Here is a 13601-nt window from a genome sequence, read left to right as displayed (position 1 = left end):
GAATGGACTAGGATTCGCGGATTATTTTTCAGGATGAAGTTAAGATAGGATGAGCACGAAGTGATGATATCATATCGTTGGCATGCGAGCATAGCTTGTGATTCCGAAGACATGTCGAGGCGCATGTTTCAGAGATGCTGATGGGGATGTCTTGCGCTCTTTTGCTTATCACTGGTCATGCTGCAGGTTTGCTCGCATCCATTGATGCGCCACAAGCTCTCGTTCCTCCGCGACAAGTCCGTGAAGCCCAAGGAGTTTCGCGAGTTAGCCAAGGAGATCTCAACACTGCTGGCGTATGAAGCCATGGCTGACCTCCCTCTTGAGTCCATGTGCGCTGATTGCCTTCATGGCGGCTGCCCTCATGCCATGCTTGCAGGCCTGTCTCCACCCCCTACGGCGACACCATGGGCGAGCAAGTCTCGCATCAGGTCGCACTCATCCCAGTCATTCGCTCAGGGTTGGGAATGGTCGATGGCTTCATCTATGCGTATCCAAATGCTCAGGTGGATCAAGATATGAAGAGCTGCTACTGATAGTGATGACGATGATGATGATGACGATGATGATGATGACGACGACGACGACATATATCAAGAGAATATATCGTTGATTATGATCATGATGAATCTTATGATGTTGACCAAGGTGATATGACGGGCAATGGCAATGAGGATGTAGAGAATGCGATGAGTAAACAGATGTCGCAGGTGTGGCATGTCGGGATGTACAGAGATCCAAAGACGCTGGTTCCAGTCGAGTATTACAATCGTTTCACCAACGAGACTATATGTCAAACAGCATACGTAAGTTTTCCTCTCCCCATGTCTTTCCTCTTTCCTCTCCCTCTTCCTTCTCCTCCTCCTCTCCCTCCACTCTCCCCTCCTCTCATTCCTCATACACCCTTCTCCTGAGTCTTGTGTGCCAGGTCCTCGACCCGACCCTCTCCTGCGGTTCTGTTGCTCGAGCGACTGTCGGGCTAGTCAAGCAGTGGGGAGTGACCAACATCAAGCTCGCGACGTTCGTGGCGTCTCCTGAAGGCATTGCAAACTTTGAGGAGGTAACCCATCCATCCCTTCCACCTTGTCTCTCCCCGTCTTCTCTTCTCCTTCCTCCTCCGGCCTCACAACCGCTGCAGGAGTTTCCAGATGTCACGATCATAGCGGGAGCTATCGACGAGGGTCTCAACGCTGAGAGCATGGTGATCCCCGGGCTGGGAGACGTTGGCTCGCGTTTCTTTGGGACGCAGTGAAGGGAAAGGAAAACGGGAGGAGGATGTGCAACATGTCGGGAGCGAGGGAAATATTCTTTTACAAGTTGTTTACTCCTTGAGGGCTCAAATTTTGTATCGCAAACTTGCAAGTTTTGCATCAGGAGAGTGAGATATGCGTATAGATTATCATAATGAACATTCGCTATGCATGATGGTTGTCGCCATGGACCTTGACTGTACACACCAGCGATTTCGCTTGCCCATGACATCTCTACGCTCGCATGATGTCTGGCCGATAGTCCGCCTTGTTGTGATCCGGTGCTGACCCGTCCCACAGCCCTTGATTGACAAGCAGGCTCTTACGAGGATGAAGCTTCCTCCCCTGCCCTGCTGTCAGGCCCACGCGCCTCCTCGCCTTCCATCACCTTGTTCTGCTGCCAGTGCAGCTTGGGAAGCAGAGCCACTCCCGGGGGGCCCTGGTTGCCGAGCGAGCGAGGGACTCCAGCGACGCCATGGGGGCCCTGCAAGCAGCGACGTGAGCGACCGATGGCCAGGCAACATGCTCAGACCCTCGCAGCTTGATCGATGAGCGCCGAGTACCCGGTGATCCCCTCCTCCTCCGTGTGGAAGCAACCCTTGGGCTTAGCCACTCCAGCCTCAAACTGCAGCAGCCGGTACTTGTGGTTCGACTGGTCCTGTAATCCTCCTTCAGCTCTTCTTGCAACCCCCCCCTACCACCCCCCCCTCTCCTCTCCTCCTCCTACCAGCGCAACCCCAGGGTTCTGCTCGCACTGGATGAAGTTTGTGCCCACCAGTCCCTCTGTCTTAGGCACTAGCGCCTTATCCACCTTGGACCCGCGCGTCCTCTTGAACACTTCCAAGTAGTCCTTCGGCCCTTCCTGCAGACCAATCCAAGTGTTGAGACAAGTAACAAGTAGATCAATCAATCCAAGTGTTGAGACAAGTAACAAGTAGATCAACCAATCCAAGTGTTGAGACAAGTAACAAGTAGATCAATCAATCCAAGTGTTGAGACAAGTAACAAGTAGATCAACCAATCCAAGAGTCAATGATCAACTCTCTCATCTCACCTTGGGCTGCATCTTTCCAAGAGAGTCTACCGCCTTCGGCACCTTCCATGGAGACCCTCTGAACTGCATCATGCTGCATCTCGGCCTAGCCAGCAGTGTCACCTCGAACGTCCTCCATGCACCCTCACCTTCCCCTTGGGTCCCAAGGATCAGCCCACTTGTTGGACATGTCTGAGAGACGTCAAGGAGGGAGGAGAGCGAAGAGAAAACCTCACTTGCGATCCAATGCACGACGTGACCCTTCAATCAGCTCACTGATGTTCCATGCAGAGTGTTGTGTTGTGCTTCTGTGCATGATTGTCAATGTAAGCAATCATTGAGCGCGATCGAATGATAGAAGCCATTCCAAACGAATCTCACAAAACATTCTGCTGACCCTCTGAATTTTGTTTCTTCCTCTCAAGGACTTTACTATCTCAAGTACTGTCCTGTCTCTCCTCCCCTCCTCTACCCTCCCCTTCTCTCCCCTCCTCTCCTCTCATCTCCTCTCATCTCCTCTCCTCTCCCCTCCCCTCCTCGCTTCTCGCCTTCCAACAAAGATCCCGCATGTTGGCGGGGGCCTACAACCGTTATGGCCTTGCAAAACTTTGAAACTTTCAATGGGGTCGATTTTATTGAAAACTTTCAGACACGGAAAATACCCAAACTTGCAAACACTACTGGGCCGTTGTGAATGTGCAATGCTACAGTCGTGGTCGGGGGAGAAAGGGAGGAGGGAGAAAGGGAGGAGGGAGTAGGAGGGAGTAGGAGGAAAGAAAGAAATGTATGAGTGACATCTTCATTGCAGAAGCTTCTATGCCGAGGATATCGAATCTCAACTCGCCAACCAACGTTTGGTCGCAAGGTACGTGTAGGCTCAAGGTGTTTCTCTCAGTGATGTTTATTCAGGTTGCATTCCTTACTCATCCCCAGCTCTTGGTGTTGTAGAGTTGGAAAGCTTTGTTGACCTCAAGGCAGCCAAAGGCTCTCGAGTTCGGATCGCACAGGTATTGAAGTGTTTCCACAAGCAGCTTGCCTTAGTACATGCGATCAGGCCTGGGTTTGTCATTATCCTACCTTGTCGAAGGTGAGCATTGCGTTTTGGTATGTCTCATTTAATAGAATGACAGGTGACGGGGACTCTAAAGAGACAAGTCGGAAATGGTTGGGCTGTTTTGTTCGATGGAGAAAACAGTATGAACGGTGTTTCATACGTTCTTCGTGTTTAATTTTGACCATTCAGGTGAAATCTTCTTTGATGTTAGAAACGACATGATGCAACTCGTGCATGTCAATCCTCAAGAATTAGAAAATAATCTTCAAGAACTAGAAAAGGGGGAGGGTGTGGATCAAAATCTTGAGAATACATGAGAAATCTACTCTTGATGACGAGACCAAGTCACGTTTCCCATCCTTCCTTCGCCATGAGAGCCGCAACCTGACAAGAGAGATCAACAAGCAGTGTTGGAGGGAGAGATAGCGGGATGACCTGAGCGATTCGCATCGCTTCAGTATCTGCCATCTTCAACTGAAGCAGCTACGTCAACAAGGTAGCAATCTCAAGAGCTCCATCTTACATCTTCAGCCTTGCTCGTTTCCTCCGCCTGATGTCGCTTGAGCTGCTCCCGAAGAGACTTTGCGATGCCTTTGACGGCTTCCAGCTCGTTCTCTAATGCCCTCGCCCTATGAAAGGAACATCACTTTCAAGGGTTGCTACATGTCCAGCCTTACCTGCCCTCTGCTGCATCTAACTTCGCTCTCAAGTCCTCATCCTGTAAGAGCTGATCAGACACCTCAAGCTATGATGTGCAATGAAGCTCTTGATGTACATGTTCACTCGCGTTGATTCTGTTCTTGCATTGCTCTTCCAATCGCTTACATGTCTCCTCGAGGTCGGCAACTCTCCTTCAAACCTATCAAACCTTTCCAAACCAAAAGAAAAAGAACCTCCGAGAAGTTTCTAGCTCAATTACAAGCTCCTCTGCCTTGGCGACATTGTTCTGTTGGATAAAAGAGATGAATGAAGACAAGAACAGACAGATCATTCACCTGTAGCTCTGAGTCCATATCATGCACAATCATCTCACACCTGCTAATCTGCTCCATCTCAAGATTCACAGCGCTCGATTTGTTTGCTTGAGTTTCGACCAACTTGTTGCTCAGCTCAGAAATCGTCGAGCTCAGCGCTCGACATTTCTCAGAAGATAAAGCCTCTTTGTCCTCCAGCTCCCGTACCTTCCCCTCCAGCTCCCGTGCCTTGCCTTCCTCCTCTGCGCGCCGTCGCTTCTCCTCCTCGATCGCCTGGCTTAGCTCCTGCATCTGCTTGCCCTGCTCGGCCGCCAGCCCGCTCTCCTTCTCCTTCGCCTCCAGCTTCCCCTCCAGCTCCCGTACCTTCCCCTCCAGCTCCCGCGCCTTGCCTTCCTCCTCTGCGCGCCGTCGCTTCTCCTCCTCGATCGCCTGGCTTAGCTCCTGCATCTGCTTGCCCTGCTCGGCCGCCAGCCCGCTCTCCTTCTCCTTCGCCTCCAGCTTCCCCTCCAGCTCCCGTACCTTCCCCTCCAGCTCCCGTGCCTTGCCTTCCTCCTCTGTGCGCCTTCGCTTCTCCTCCTCGATCGCCTGGCTTAGCTCCTGCATCTGCTTGCCCTGCTCGGCCGCCAGCCCGCTCTCCTTCTCCTTCGCCTCCAGCTTCCCCTCCAGCTCCCGTACCTTCCCCTCCAGCTCCCGCGCCTTGCCTTCCTCCTCTGCGCGCCGTCGCTTCTCCTCCTCGATCGCCTGGCTTAGCTCCTGCATCTGCTTACCCTGCTCGGCCGCCAGCCCGCTATCCTTCTGCTTTTCGATATTAATGAGTTTGTCTTGGAGACTTTTTAAAGATTCCGTCTCAATAGTCTTCTCGTTCAGCTTCTCTTTCAGATCTTGTAATTCTTTATCAATCCTTATATTTTCATCTTCAGAGGATTTTGCTTTGTTCTTTTCGCTCTCCCACATCTTCTGGAGTTCTGAGATTTTTGCTGTTAAGGAATCATTTTGAAGCCTTAGGTTGTTGTTCTCGATATTTTGTTGTTGAAGGCCTGGTGATCTGGTCAAAAGTTTGAAATACATAATGTGAAGGTACACCTTGTACTAGTAGCTCTCGTTTGCTAATTGCAGTTTCATCTAAACAAGCAATGGAAGATATTTCAATTCGAAAGATAACTTCAGAGGATAACAATACCTTGCTGTGAATCATTTGTAGCATTGTCGTTATCCAATACTTGCTCCAACGTTTCTGCAATCAATGGGTGAATGTGACTGAGACAGGGAAAAAGTTCAAATAGTCACCTTCCAAAGCTTTGGTCTTCGCTTTCTCTTTCATAAGCTCGTCTTGAAGTTCTCGCAGTTGACGATTCGCCTCGGTGAGCATGCTGTTCCAGCTGTTCTCACTATCCAATCCCATCTCCTCTACTTCTGACTTTTTCTCTAGACTGCCCGACTTTTGAAGGCTTGAGGGTAACGCCTGGAGCGAAGACATGAATCGAGATGAAAGTGTATTCTTCGAGCTTTCTGCCATCCCTCCGCTAGTTCTTGGTTCTGAAGTTGATGCTAAAGCCTCCTGATTTCGTTGAGCCGCGCACTCCTCTAGGACTTTTCGCAATTCATCTGCCTCGGCTCTACCTTTTGCAGCAGCTTCTTCTTGTACCAATCTACGACACAACCGTCAATGAGATACGCTGCAATATTCCTCAAACGTCGAAAAGTTGATCAATACCTTCTTGCTTCTGCGTGAGTCCTGCAACACTTTGACATCAGCTATACAACAAATCGCGTTATCGACCTACCGAGCCTTCTGGCAGCAAGCCTCAATCATCTCCAACCATCTATCGCGCTCTGCACTTTTCTCACTTCCTATGAGGAGATCCTTGGACAAGATGGATGGTCCTTTGCTGCTGGCTTTCTTGATACTGATGGCAAAAACTTCGTTCTTATCCACGGCCGAGGCCTCTACACCATCAACTGCAAGACGTCATCAGTGCCGCATCGGTCGTGATCTAAAATATGAACTCACCCATGACAGTGTCTAGGATCTGTCTGTCCTCCTTGGAGTGAAAGCAGGTAAGACTGTTTTCTCTCAATTCCACGTAGACATCGATCCATTTCTTCCTCATTACACCATCCCTCTTCTTCAGTTCCCCAGCCATGAGAACTTCGAACATCGTTACAACATGAATCAGTGTCAATAAGTCTCCTACCCGTTGAACTATGAAGCTCGCTCGTGTAGGGTCTGACAACAAGCTTCGGTGAGTTCTCACTCCCATCCTCCTCGTCATCTTTGCCTATCACAATCCGCATCCCCTCTTTCGCGCCCTGGATTCTGTCAAGCACTTGAATCTCCAACAGAATGCATCACAGACCTTTTCAGCAGCAGTAACAGCAGACATCATTTGCTTCATCTTCTGTACCGTATGATCGGCCAATAATCTTGCCTGCAGCAAACGTTGTGATCAGAAACAAACTTGGATGCTTTCCTCTTGCCCCACGTGGAGATCTCGATCAACCAAAGAATGAACCGACTTCGATTCTACAGCGCATCTCTCTGCATGTTTCTATCTCCTCTGACATCTCCTCTCAACTACTTTGGCTGCCATTCCTCCCGCTCCAGTTTCTAATCCCTCTCATCGTTCCTTTTCTAGCGCCTGATGCCCACATCCCCCCCTCTACTGATCCAGGTCGTTACAAAGCGTTACATTTGGGGATCATGACCTACCGCACTGTATCCGTCGGATGCCCGGTCAGGGTAGGTCCGGACCCTCCAGGACTTGTTGTTGGGGGGGTGGGGTAGAGGGGATGTTGGAGCGGATGATAAGGGGTGGTTCCAGACTGTCAAAAGGGTTCGCAAATGTTCGCAGGTCAAAGGGGGGGGTGGTAGGGTGAGTACAAAATGGCAACTGGAATGCACATGGCGGCTGTTCACAAGAGGGGGGTAGGGCGTAGAGCAAATGCTGCAAGGAAGGAGGGAGAAGGAGAGGGAGGGAAGGAGTAAGAGAGGACGAGAAGATGATGAGAACGAGAAAAGACAAGAGATGTTACTTGCAATGATGTGTCCACTTACTGCCGACTCAGTAGAAAAGGCTTCTCGCGAAAGATCAGCATCATTCCATTTTTGAGATCTCGATGTTGGGGTGAAATGTGATTGATTCTTGAAATATCCACATGAGATAGATAGCAACGGTGACGGTCAGTCTCTCATCTGTGTTCGACTCAAGCTTCATCAGGAGACGAATGAAAAGACACCTGGCGAAACCGTCTTAGCTTGTCACATCCATTGATGCAGTGAATGAGATGTCGATTGACACGTTGATTGACATCTAAATCTATTGATGCGTCTAGTTACACATCTGTTGATATGTCCATCAAAACAGCTATTGACACACCGTCGCGCCTCCTGACGCTTTCACTGAAACTTCTTTGTCAGTTCGGCGACTAAGTGTAAGAAGGATGGTAGACAACGCGATCCACCAAACAAACTTCACCTTGAGCTCAGTCGCCAAGTCAGCAGAGGTCTCTACGTTGACTGTGATGGGCTGCGACTGATCAATCAATTAGGATGTGGTCCTGGGCGCTCTCGGAGGCATTCTGATGCCATACATCCAACCTCCGGACCCTTTCTTTCCCTTCGATGAAAGAGACGACGAGCAGCAGACAAACAAGATGAAGCCCACGGCATTGCGAAAAGAGTTCGAGCTGAAGAACAAACAGCTGCGAGAGGTCAGACATGGGTTGTCCCTCCTTCTCTTGCCGCTGATCTCAATCAAATAAATACAGGGGGCTTTTCTAGGAACACTTCACCTGCCAATCTCGTTTGCTGGCAAGTTTAAGACGCTGAGTGATCAGATTAGAAGGAAACGAGCTCAGAAGCAGAGCATAACAGATCAGCTACTAGTGAGCTTGAATGATCATGCAGTGTGACCTTTCCGTGATGTTGTCTCAGGCAAAAATACCTGGGGATCTTGTATATAAGAACAGTAACGGACAAAAGGAAACCAGCAACATTATCGAGATTTCACTGCGAAATCTGAAACAGTGCAAAGATGACATATGTAGGATTCATGGTACAGCCAAGGTGAAAGCGATTCAAGCAGAGCTTACTAAAGGAGGTACAGAATCCACATTGCTCTGAAGCCTTCTCTTCTTTACACGATAGCAGGCACAGTGAAGGACAGAACAGAAAAGGAGAGAATACGAGATGGTTTCTTTCACAAAATCTTTCAGATGAAGGAGGAGTACGTGAAAACCATCAAAGAGTTGGCAGCCCTCGAGAGTGAGTTGGCGAAGGAGAAGGAGGAGCATCCCGATGCTAAGGTTCGCCGCTCCTCCTGCAATGATGCTCACTCACTGTGACTACCATACAGACGGTCGCTCAGAAATTGATTGAGGACGGGGCTGAGATCAACAGCATCAATGACGACGGATTCACTGTGATGTGCTCGGTTTCACTCTGATGCATCCTAATGATTTCAAAATTAGGCGCTCATGTTGGCAGCTCGAAATGGACACACTGAAACTGTAGAGGCTCTCATGGAAATTCCAGACTGCGATGTGAATCAAACGAATCAATATGGAGCGAACGCGATGCACTATGCGGCCATGTTTGCGCACCGAGACGTGTGCATTGCTCTGAGAAAGAAGGGAAGGATCAACAGGAGAGTGAAGAACCTCGCAGGCAAGACTCCCAAGGTGAGCCGCTCTGACTGCCTGCTCTGAATGCACAAGAGTCATCGCATGCCTGCCAGGATCTCGCTCAGGATGAAAACGACGACCTGTACGAACACAAGAGAAACATCTGGAAGGAGCAGGTGCAAAAGCAAGGAAAGTTTAAGTTAGTAGAAGGTGAGCAGTCTTCCCCTCCCTCGATGCACCTCGACCAACCCTCGCATAGAATTCGGCGACAAAGATAAGCCCGACGATTTGCTCTACAACTTCTTCGGCCTGCATGCACCAGACAAAGTGGAAGCGGTGAAAGACTCGCATGCACCGAGCTCCTGCGCTGAAAACTTTCTCGCAGCCCAAAGAGTGGCAGCCCAACTTGTGGAGGATCTCGACGATCAAGGTGAAGAGAGCACTCGCTAGTGACTTGACTCAACCTGGTTGCCTCTGCAGGACCCGGCACTGAAGACAGATCCAATGACGGAGAAGGAGTTCATGAAGCGCTGGCATAAGGTTGGCAGCTTGTTTTCTTCATCCTCTTTTAACTAGGCATGACAGACAATCAAGAAGATTCCTTGAGAGTTCTTGTTGGACCTCAAGTTGTACGTTCAAACACGTTGTTGATAGACGCCTTTCTTCATGTAGCAAGCTGTGCCCCTCTCACACCTCTCTCTTGCCTTCATCTCTTCCTCTCCCTCCTTCCTTGCTCGGCCTGGGTTTGCACAATGAAATCAATAGCATGAGCTTCATTTTACTGTTTTGCTTCACTTTACTGGCCTAGAATTCTTTCTGTTTGTGTCCTCCAACGACAGCGCCTTTGTTGCCTTGGAAATCAGAGCGCCTGCGCAGCAAGGTGAGTGCTGGGAACGTCTCGGGACAGGAGGAGGGGACCAGTGTCATCGAAATCAGCGTCTCGAAGTTTCGAGGAGATGTTTGTGCTCCAGCCGCCCCCGACATTCTGAGAGCATCGTCAGCGACATCACTCGAGGGTTCGATGCTTGTCAACCGCTCCGGTCTCCCATGACGCGGATACGTCCTTGAGCGCCTGGATCCAAGAATCCTGCGAACAGTGAGGCATTGACCGCAATCACCATCACGTCACCTGCTCCCTCGCGTTGGTAGCGGCAAGGAGAGCCATCCTCTTTCCCTTGGAGTCCTTTATCTCTATACAAAATTGCTGCTGCCCGCTTGCTGCAGGAGGCTGTAAGTCAGGATCAATTGCAAAGTGCCTCACCATCTGAATGCTCAACAATCTCCGCGTCCGGGATCAAGAAAGTTGCCATCACCTGCGTATGTCGTCAAGACAGTGCAGGAGGCAAGACGTCTTGTCACCTGGGGGTCATGCAGCCCCGTAGGAAGATAGCGGTGATATTCGAGGCAGTGATCCTTGAGAACAAACTTGTATCTTGTCCAGGTCTTGAAGACTTTGCCTTCCTGCATCTCAAGGTCCCCCTGTTAACACAGTGAGATCCGCGCAGCTTTCAACGAGCTTCTCACTTCTCTGCGCGGCAAGATCTGCATCGCCGTCCTGTCCCATGGCCTCTGCATGAACCTCGAGATGAGGTCTACAGCCTGGTGGACTCCGTTGTCACTGTTGAGCATCTTCTGGACTTCTTTGGCTCTTTGTGATAGTTCGCCGTTGGCCAGCGCCGCCGTGATGGCTGACGCCAGCGCATCGCCCGAGAGTTTCTCGACAGGCAAGGAGCTCGAGGCAACTCCCAGCTCCTGCAGGTGAACGCTCCAGAACCTCTGCTCCGCCACGAAGGGACATGGGACGCAAGGCACCCCAGCCTTCAAGGAAGCGCCGGTCCACAGCGTGCAGCCGGAGTGCGCGACGAGCGTGCACTGGGACAGGAGATACTGGATCGGAACTGATCGGTCGACGATGAGGACGTTGCTTGGCAGCTCGACAGGAGCACCTTCACCGTTGGCTGTGCCTGTGACCACTCCACATATTCTCTTCTTCTGGTGCAGGCGAGGCACCTTGCGGGGGTTCGCTGTGAACCCTGGCCACTCTGAAACAAGAATCACGCGGATGCCTGCGAGCCTGGCGGCCTCCAGGCCGATTGCAGCCAGTCCCTCCTCATCAGCACACGTCATGCTGCCAAACGAAATCAAGACAGGAGGAGGCCCGGCAGCGAGGAAGCGGGAGAGATCGTCAGAGGGGGTCCAGCCAGGCAGGACTGGAGGCACCCAGAACCCCACGGGATGGATCCAGCGACCCCAGTCTGCAGGCTTGCCGAGGATCTTTGGGCTGAAGCCATGCATGACGGGAAAGTCCTGATGGTGCAAGAACGCCAAGTTTCTCCATCCATCGTCGATTCGCTGCACTCCAACGCGCTTCTGGTGCCACTCGCAGACAGTCTTTCGGAGGGCCATCCACTGAGCTCTCAGAGCCACAGAATAAGTCATGAGATTCGACCAGCCAAACGTTCCCTTCCCTCCCCCGTGCGGCATGTACGGCCATGCCTCAGTCGGCGTCTCTGGAGTCGTGAACACTCCCATGAAGGGCAATTTCAACCTCCTGGCCACAGCCAACCCAACCACTGTCGCCAAGGAGTTGCACAGAATGATATCTGTCATTCTCTTGATGCAAGTGAGCGTGGCTTCTTCTATGAGCTTGAAGTTGTTGTTGAGATGTATCATCTTCGACAACATCAGATCTCCGCTCTGGCCTGCCATGATCATTGAAGAGTACCTGGACAGAAAATCACTCTCTCACTACTGCAAACTCTCTGCACAACTCACTCTGTCGCATACTGCTGCTGAGGATTGTAAGGATTTCCAGGGCCGAATCGAAGGCCCCATTGCTCGACAAGTCCCTTAGAGGAAAGTCAGCGGGGCAGGCCCAGTGCTCAAAGCCGCTGACCTTGTAGGAGTGGTGAGAGATAAAGAGAACATCGTGTCCAGCTTTCTTCAGCCCCGAAGCGATTCCAAGAATGCTGCAGCAACGTCACAACTATCCTTGACACGCACTCGGAGACTCACGGCTCTACTTCATCGCGATCCCCGTAGATGATAAAGGTGAGCTTGAAAAATTTCTTGGGCCCCTGATAACACCACACGACTGCTCAGACCTCCCCGCCTACAGGAACCCGACCAGCATCACCTTCTGCATGGCTCGCTGAGCTGGTTCATTGTCATCCATGTCATTGAAATCATCCTTGCTGCCGTTGGTCTTGGACATCACAATCTCATGCACTCTCGTTGGCAGCAAGTACCCTCCTTGCAATAGCCAGGATCCAAGACCTGGACGCGAACATCAGTTGAAGCATTGTCTCATCAGTTGAAGCATTGTCTCGTCCATGCATCATATTCAATTCAGATCCGTCTGATCCTATTGCTGGGATAAATGTAGGAGGCTCAAGAAGCATCTTCAGCTCGCCGCTACATTTCGTGTTCCTACTTCGAAAAATCCCTTCCTGTGCTGCATAACCACCTTTCTCTCCCTTCTTCCCCTTCCCCATCCTATTTCATCCCCATATGATAGCTTATTTGGTATCATTCTCACCTCAGCTCTCTCCTTGTATGCTTTTCTCGTTACTTTGCTTATCTCTCTGGTTTATCTATCGCCTTCCTTCCTTCCCCCCGTCCTCCTCAGCTGTTCGTGTCTACCCTGTCCTTCTCTCCTTCTCATTGAAGCTTGTTCTCGCCATTGAATCTTCTTGTTTGTTCTCTTCTCCTCATTCCCTCATCTCTTCTCTTGCGCTTCCTTTCCTTTCCTTTCCTCACGTCACCATGAGCCGCGTCAGCTCTACCACCCCCCCGTATTCACACCCCTCGGCACAAACCCTACCTTCGGCCATAGGACCCTACCAGTCTTCTCTGAACCCTACCTTTCCCCTTTGATTACCCCTACCGATCTCTAAGAAAAGATTCATTTCAATGACCCCCACCCCTTTATTACCGGTACTTTTCCAACCACCCCGAAAACACAAGTCGAATGAAGGGGTAATCTCGGACGAGATGAAACGGTCCGTTGCGACCCGAGTAACCGTTTTCCTTTTTGTAACGTCTAGCCTCTGTTGTAACGGTTCCAACAGATACTGAGGAAGAGTTGAGTGATCTAGAAGCATGCAGGCGCTTGTCAGGTAAGGAGGAGCGGGAGCAGGAGGAGGACCAGGAGGACCAGGAGGACCAGGAGGACCAGGAGGAGCAGGAGGATCAGGAGGACCAGGAGGAGCAGGACGAGGAGGAGGAGCAGGACGAGGAGGAGGAGCAGGACGAGGAGGACGAGGAGCAGGAGGAGCAGGACGGCGGCAGCATCAGGAGCAGGAGCAGGAGCAGGAGCAGGAGCAGGAGCAGGAGCAGGAGCAGGAGCAGGAGCAGGAGCAGGAGCAGGAGCAGGAGCAGGAGCAGGAGCAGGAGCAGGAGCAGGAGCAGTAGACTTGGGATAGGAACAGCGGGATCAGCAGAAGGACTAGGATGAGGAGGACAGAGAGGTGTACAATGCTGTCATTGCAAGCCTCGAAGTTGTGAACTATCTGAGATATTCGAAGAACCGTGAAGGGGGGAGAGGGGGAATGAGTGGAGAGGTAGAGGAGAGTGGAGAAAAGCAGGAAACAACATCAAGGGAGTACTAGCAGCATCTACAACATTGTTTATCCTTGAAAAGACATGTTCATGGGGATAAGCAGTGGGGG

At 51.0% G+C, this 13601-nt stretch overlaps 5 protein-coding genes across 5 annotated transcripts; 2 read left to right on the top strand and 3 right to left on the bottom strand.

The window, feature by feature from the left end:
* Positions 1–177: 177 nt before the first annotated feature.
* GUITHDRAFT_84688 (hypothetical protein) lies at positions 178–1510 on the top strand (the record flags this gene model as incomplete). Its single annotated transcript, XM_005839665.1, has 5 exons — positions 178–329; positions 377–503; positions 708–803; positions 926–1057; positions 1136–1510. The coding sequence occupies 5 exons, from the start codon at positions 178–180 to the stop codon at positions 1247–1249; spliced, it is 621 nt and encodes a 206-aa protein (XP_005839722.1). The 3' UTR covers positions 1250–1510.
* On the bottom strand, positions 1482–2470 carry GUITHDRAFT_101893 (hypothetical protein; the record flags this gene model as incomplete). Its single annotated transcript, XM_005839664.1, has 6 exons — positions 1482–1592; positions 1636–1731; positions 1780–1905; positions 1975–2109; positions 2302–2386; positions 2430–2470. The coding sequence occupies 6 exons, from the start codon at positions 2468–2470 to the stop codon at positions 1482–1484; spliced, it is 594 nt and encodes a 197-aa protein (XP_005839721.1).
* A 1209-nt stretch (positions 2471–3679) lies between these two features.
* Positions 3680–6899, bottom strand: GUITHDRAFT_133757 (hypothetical protein; the record flags this gene model as incomplete). The annotated part of the gene is made up of 16 exons (XM_005839663.1): positions 3680–3718; positions 3770–3817; positions 3858–3963; positions 4012–4052; positions 4160–4193; positions 4228–4280; positions 4330–5345; positions 5489–5542; positions 5596–5770; positions 5929–5984; positions 6023–6043; positions 6157–6267; positions 6320–6457; positions 6564–6618; positions 6666–6737; positions 6888–6899. The coding sequence occupies 16 exons, from the start codon at positions 6897–6899 to the stop codon at positions 3680–3682; spliced, it is 2031 nt and encodes a 676-aa protein (XP_005839720.1).
* Positions 6900–7749: 850 nt separating this feature from the next.
* On the top strand, positions 7750–9537 carry GUITHDRAFT_101890 (hypothetical protein; the record flags this gene model as incomplete). Its single annotated transcript, XM_005839662.1, has 12 exons — positions 7750–7812; positions 7858–8019; positions 8077–8193; positions 8243–8408; positions 8459–8613; positions 8664–8729; positions 8779–8988; positions 9045–9141; positions 9191–9267; positions 9317–9361; positions 9412–9471; positions 9517–9537. The coding sequence occupies 12 exons, from the start codon at positions 7750–7752 to the stop codon at positions 9535–9537; spliced, it is 1239 nt and encodes a 412-aa protein (XP_005839719.1).
* A 153-nt stretch (positions 9538–9690) lies between these two features.
* Positions 9691–12205, bottom strand: GUITHDRAFT_161273 (hypothetical protein). The gene is made up of 11 exons (XM_005839661.1): positions 12068–12205; positions 11947–12008; positions 11828–11900; positions 11707–11780; positions 10456–11656; positions 10291–10410; positions 10193–10244; positions 10061–10149; positions 9965–10018; positions 9850–9916; positions 9691–9799 (listed from the first exon to the last, which is right to left on the bottom strand). The coding sequence occupies exons 1-11, from the start codon at positions 12143–12145 to the stop codon at positions 9723–9725; spliced, it is 1947 nt and encodes a 648-aa protein (XP_005839718.1). The 5' UTR covers positions 12146–12205; the 3' UTR covers positions 9691–9722.
* Between the last annotated feature and the right edge of the window lie 1396 nt (positions 12206–13601).

This window comes from Guillardia theta (genome assembly GCF_000315625.1).
Source record: "Guillardia theta CCMP2712 unplaced genomic scaffold GUITHscaffold_8, whole genome shotgun sequence".
Classification (NCBI taxonomy): Eukaryota; class Cryptophyceae; order Pyrenomonadales; family Geminigeraceae; genus Guillardia; species Guillardia theta.
This window is presented reverse-complemented; position numbering and strand designations above follow the sequence as displayed.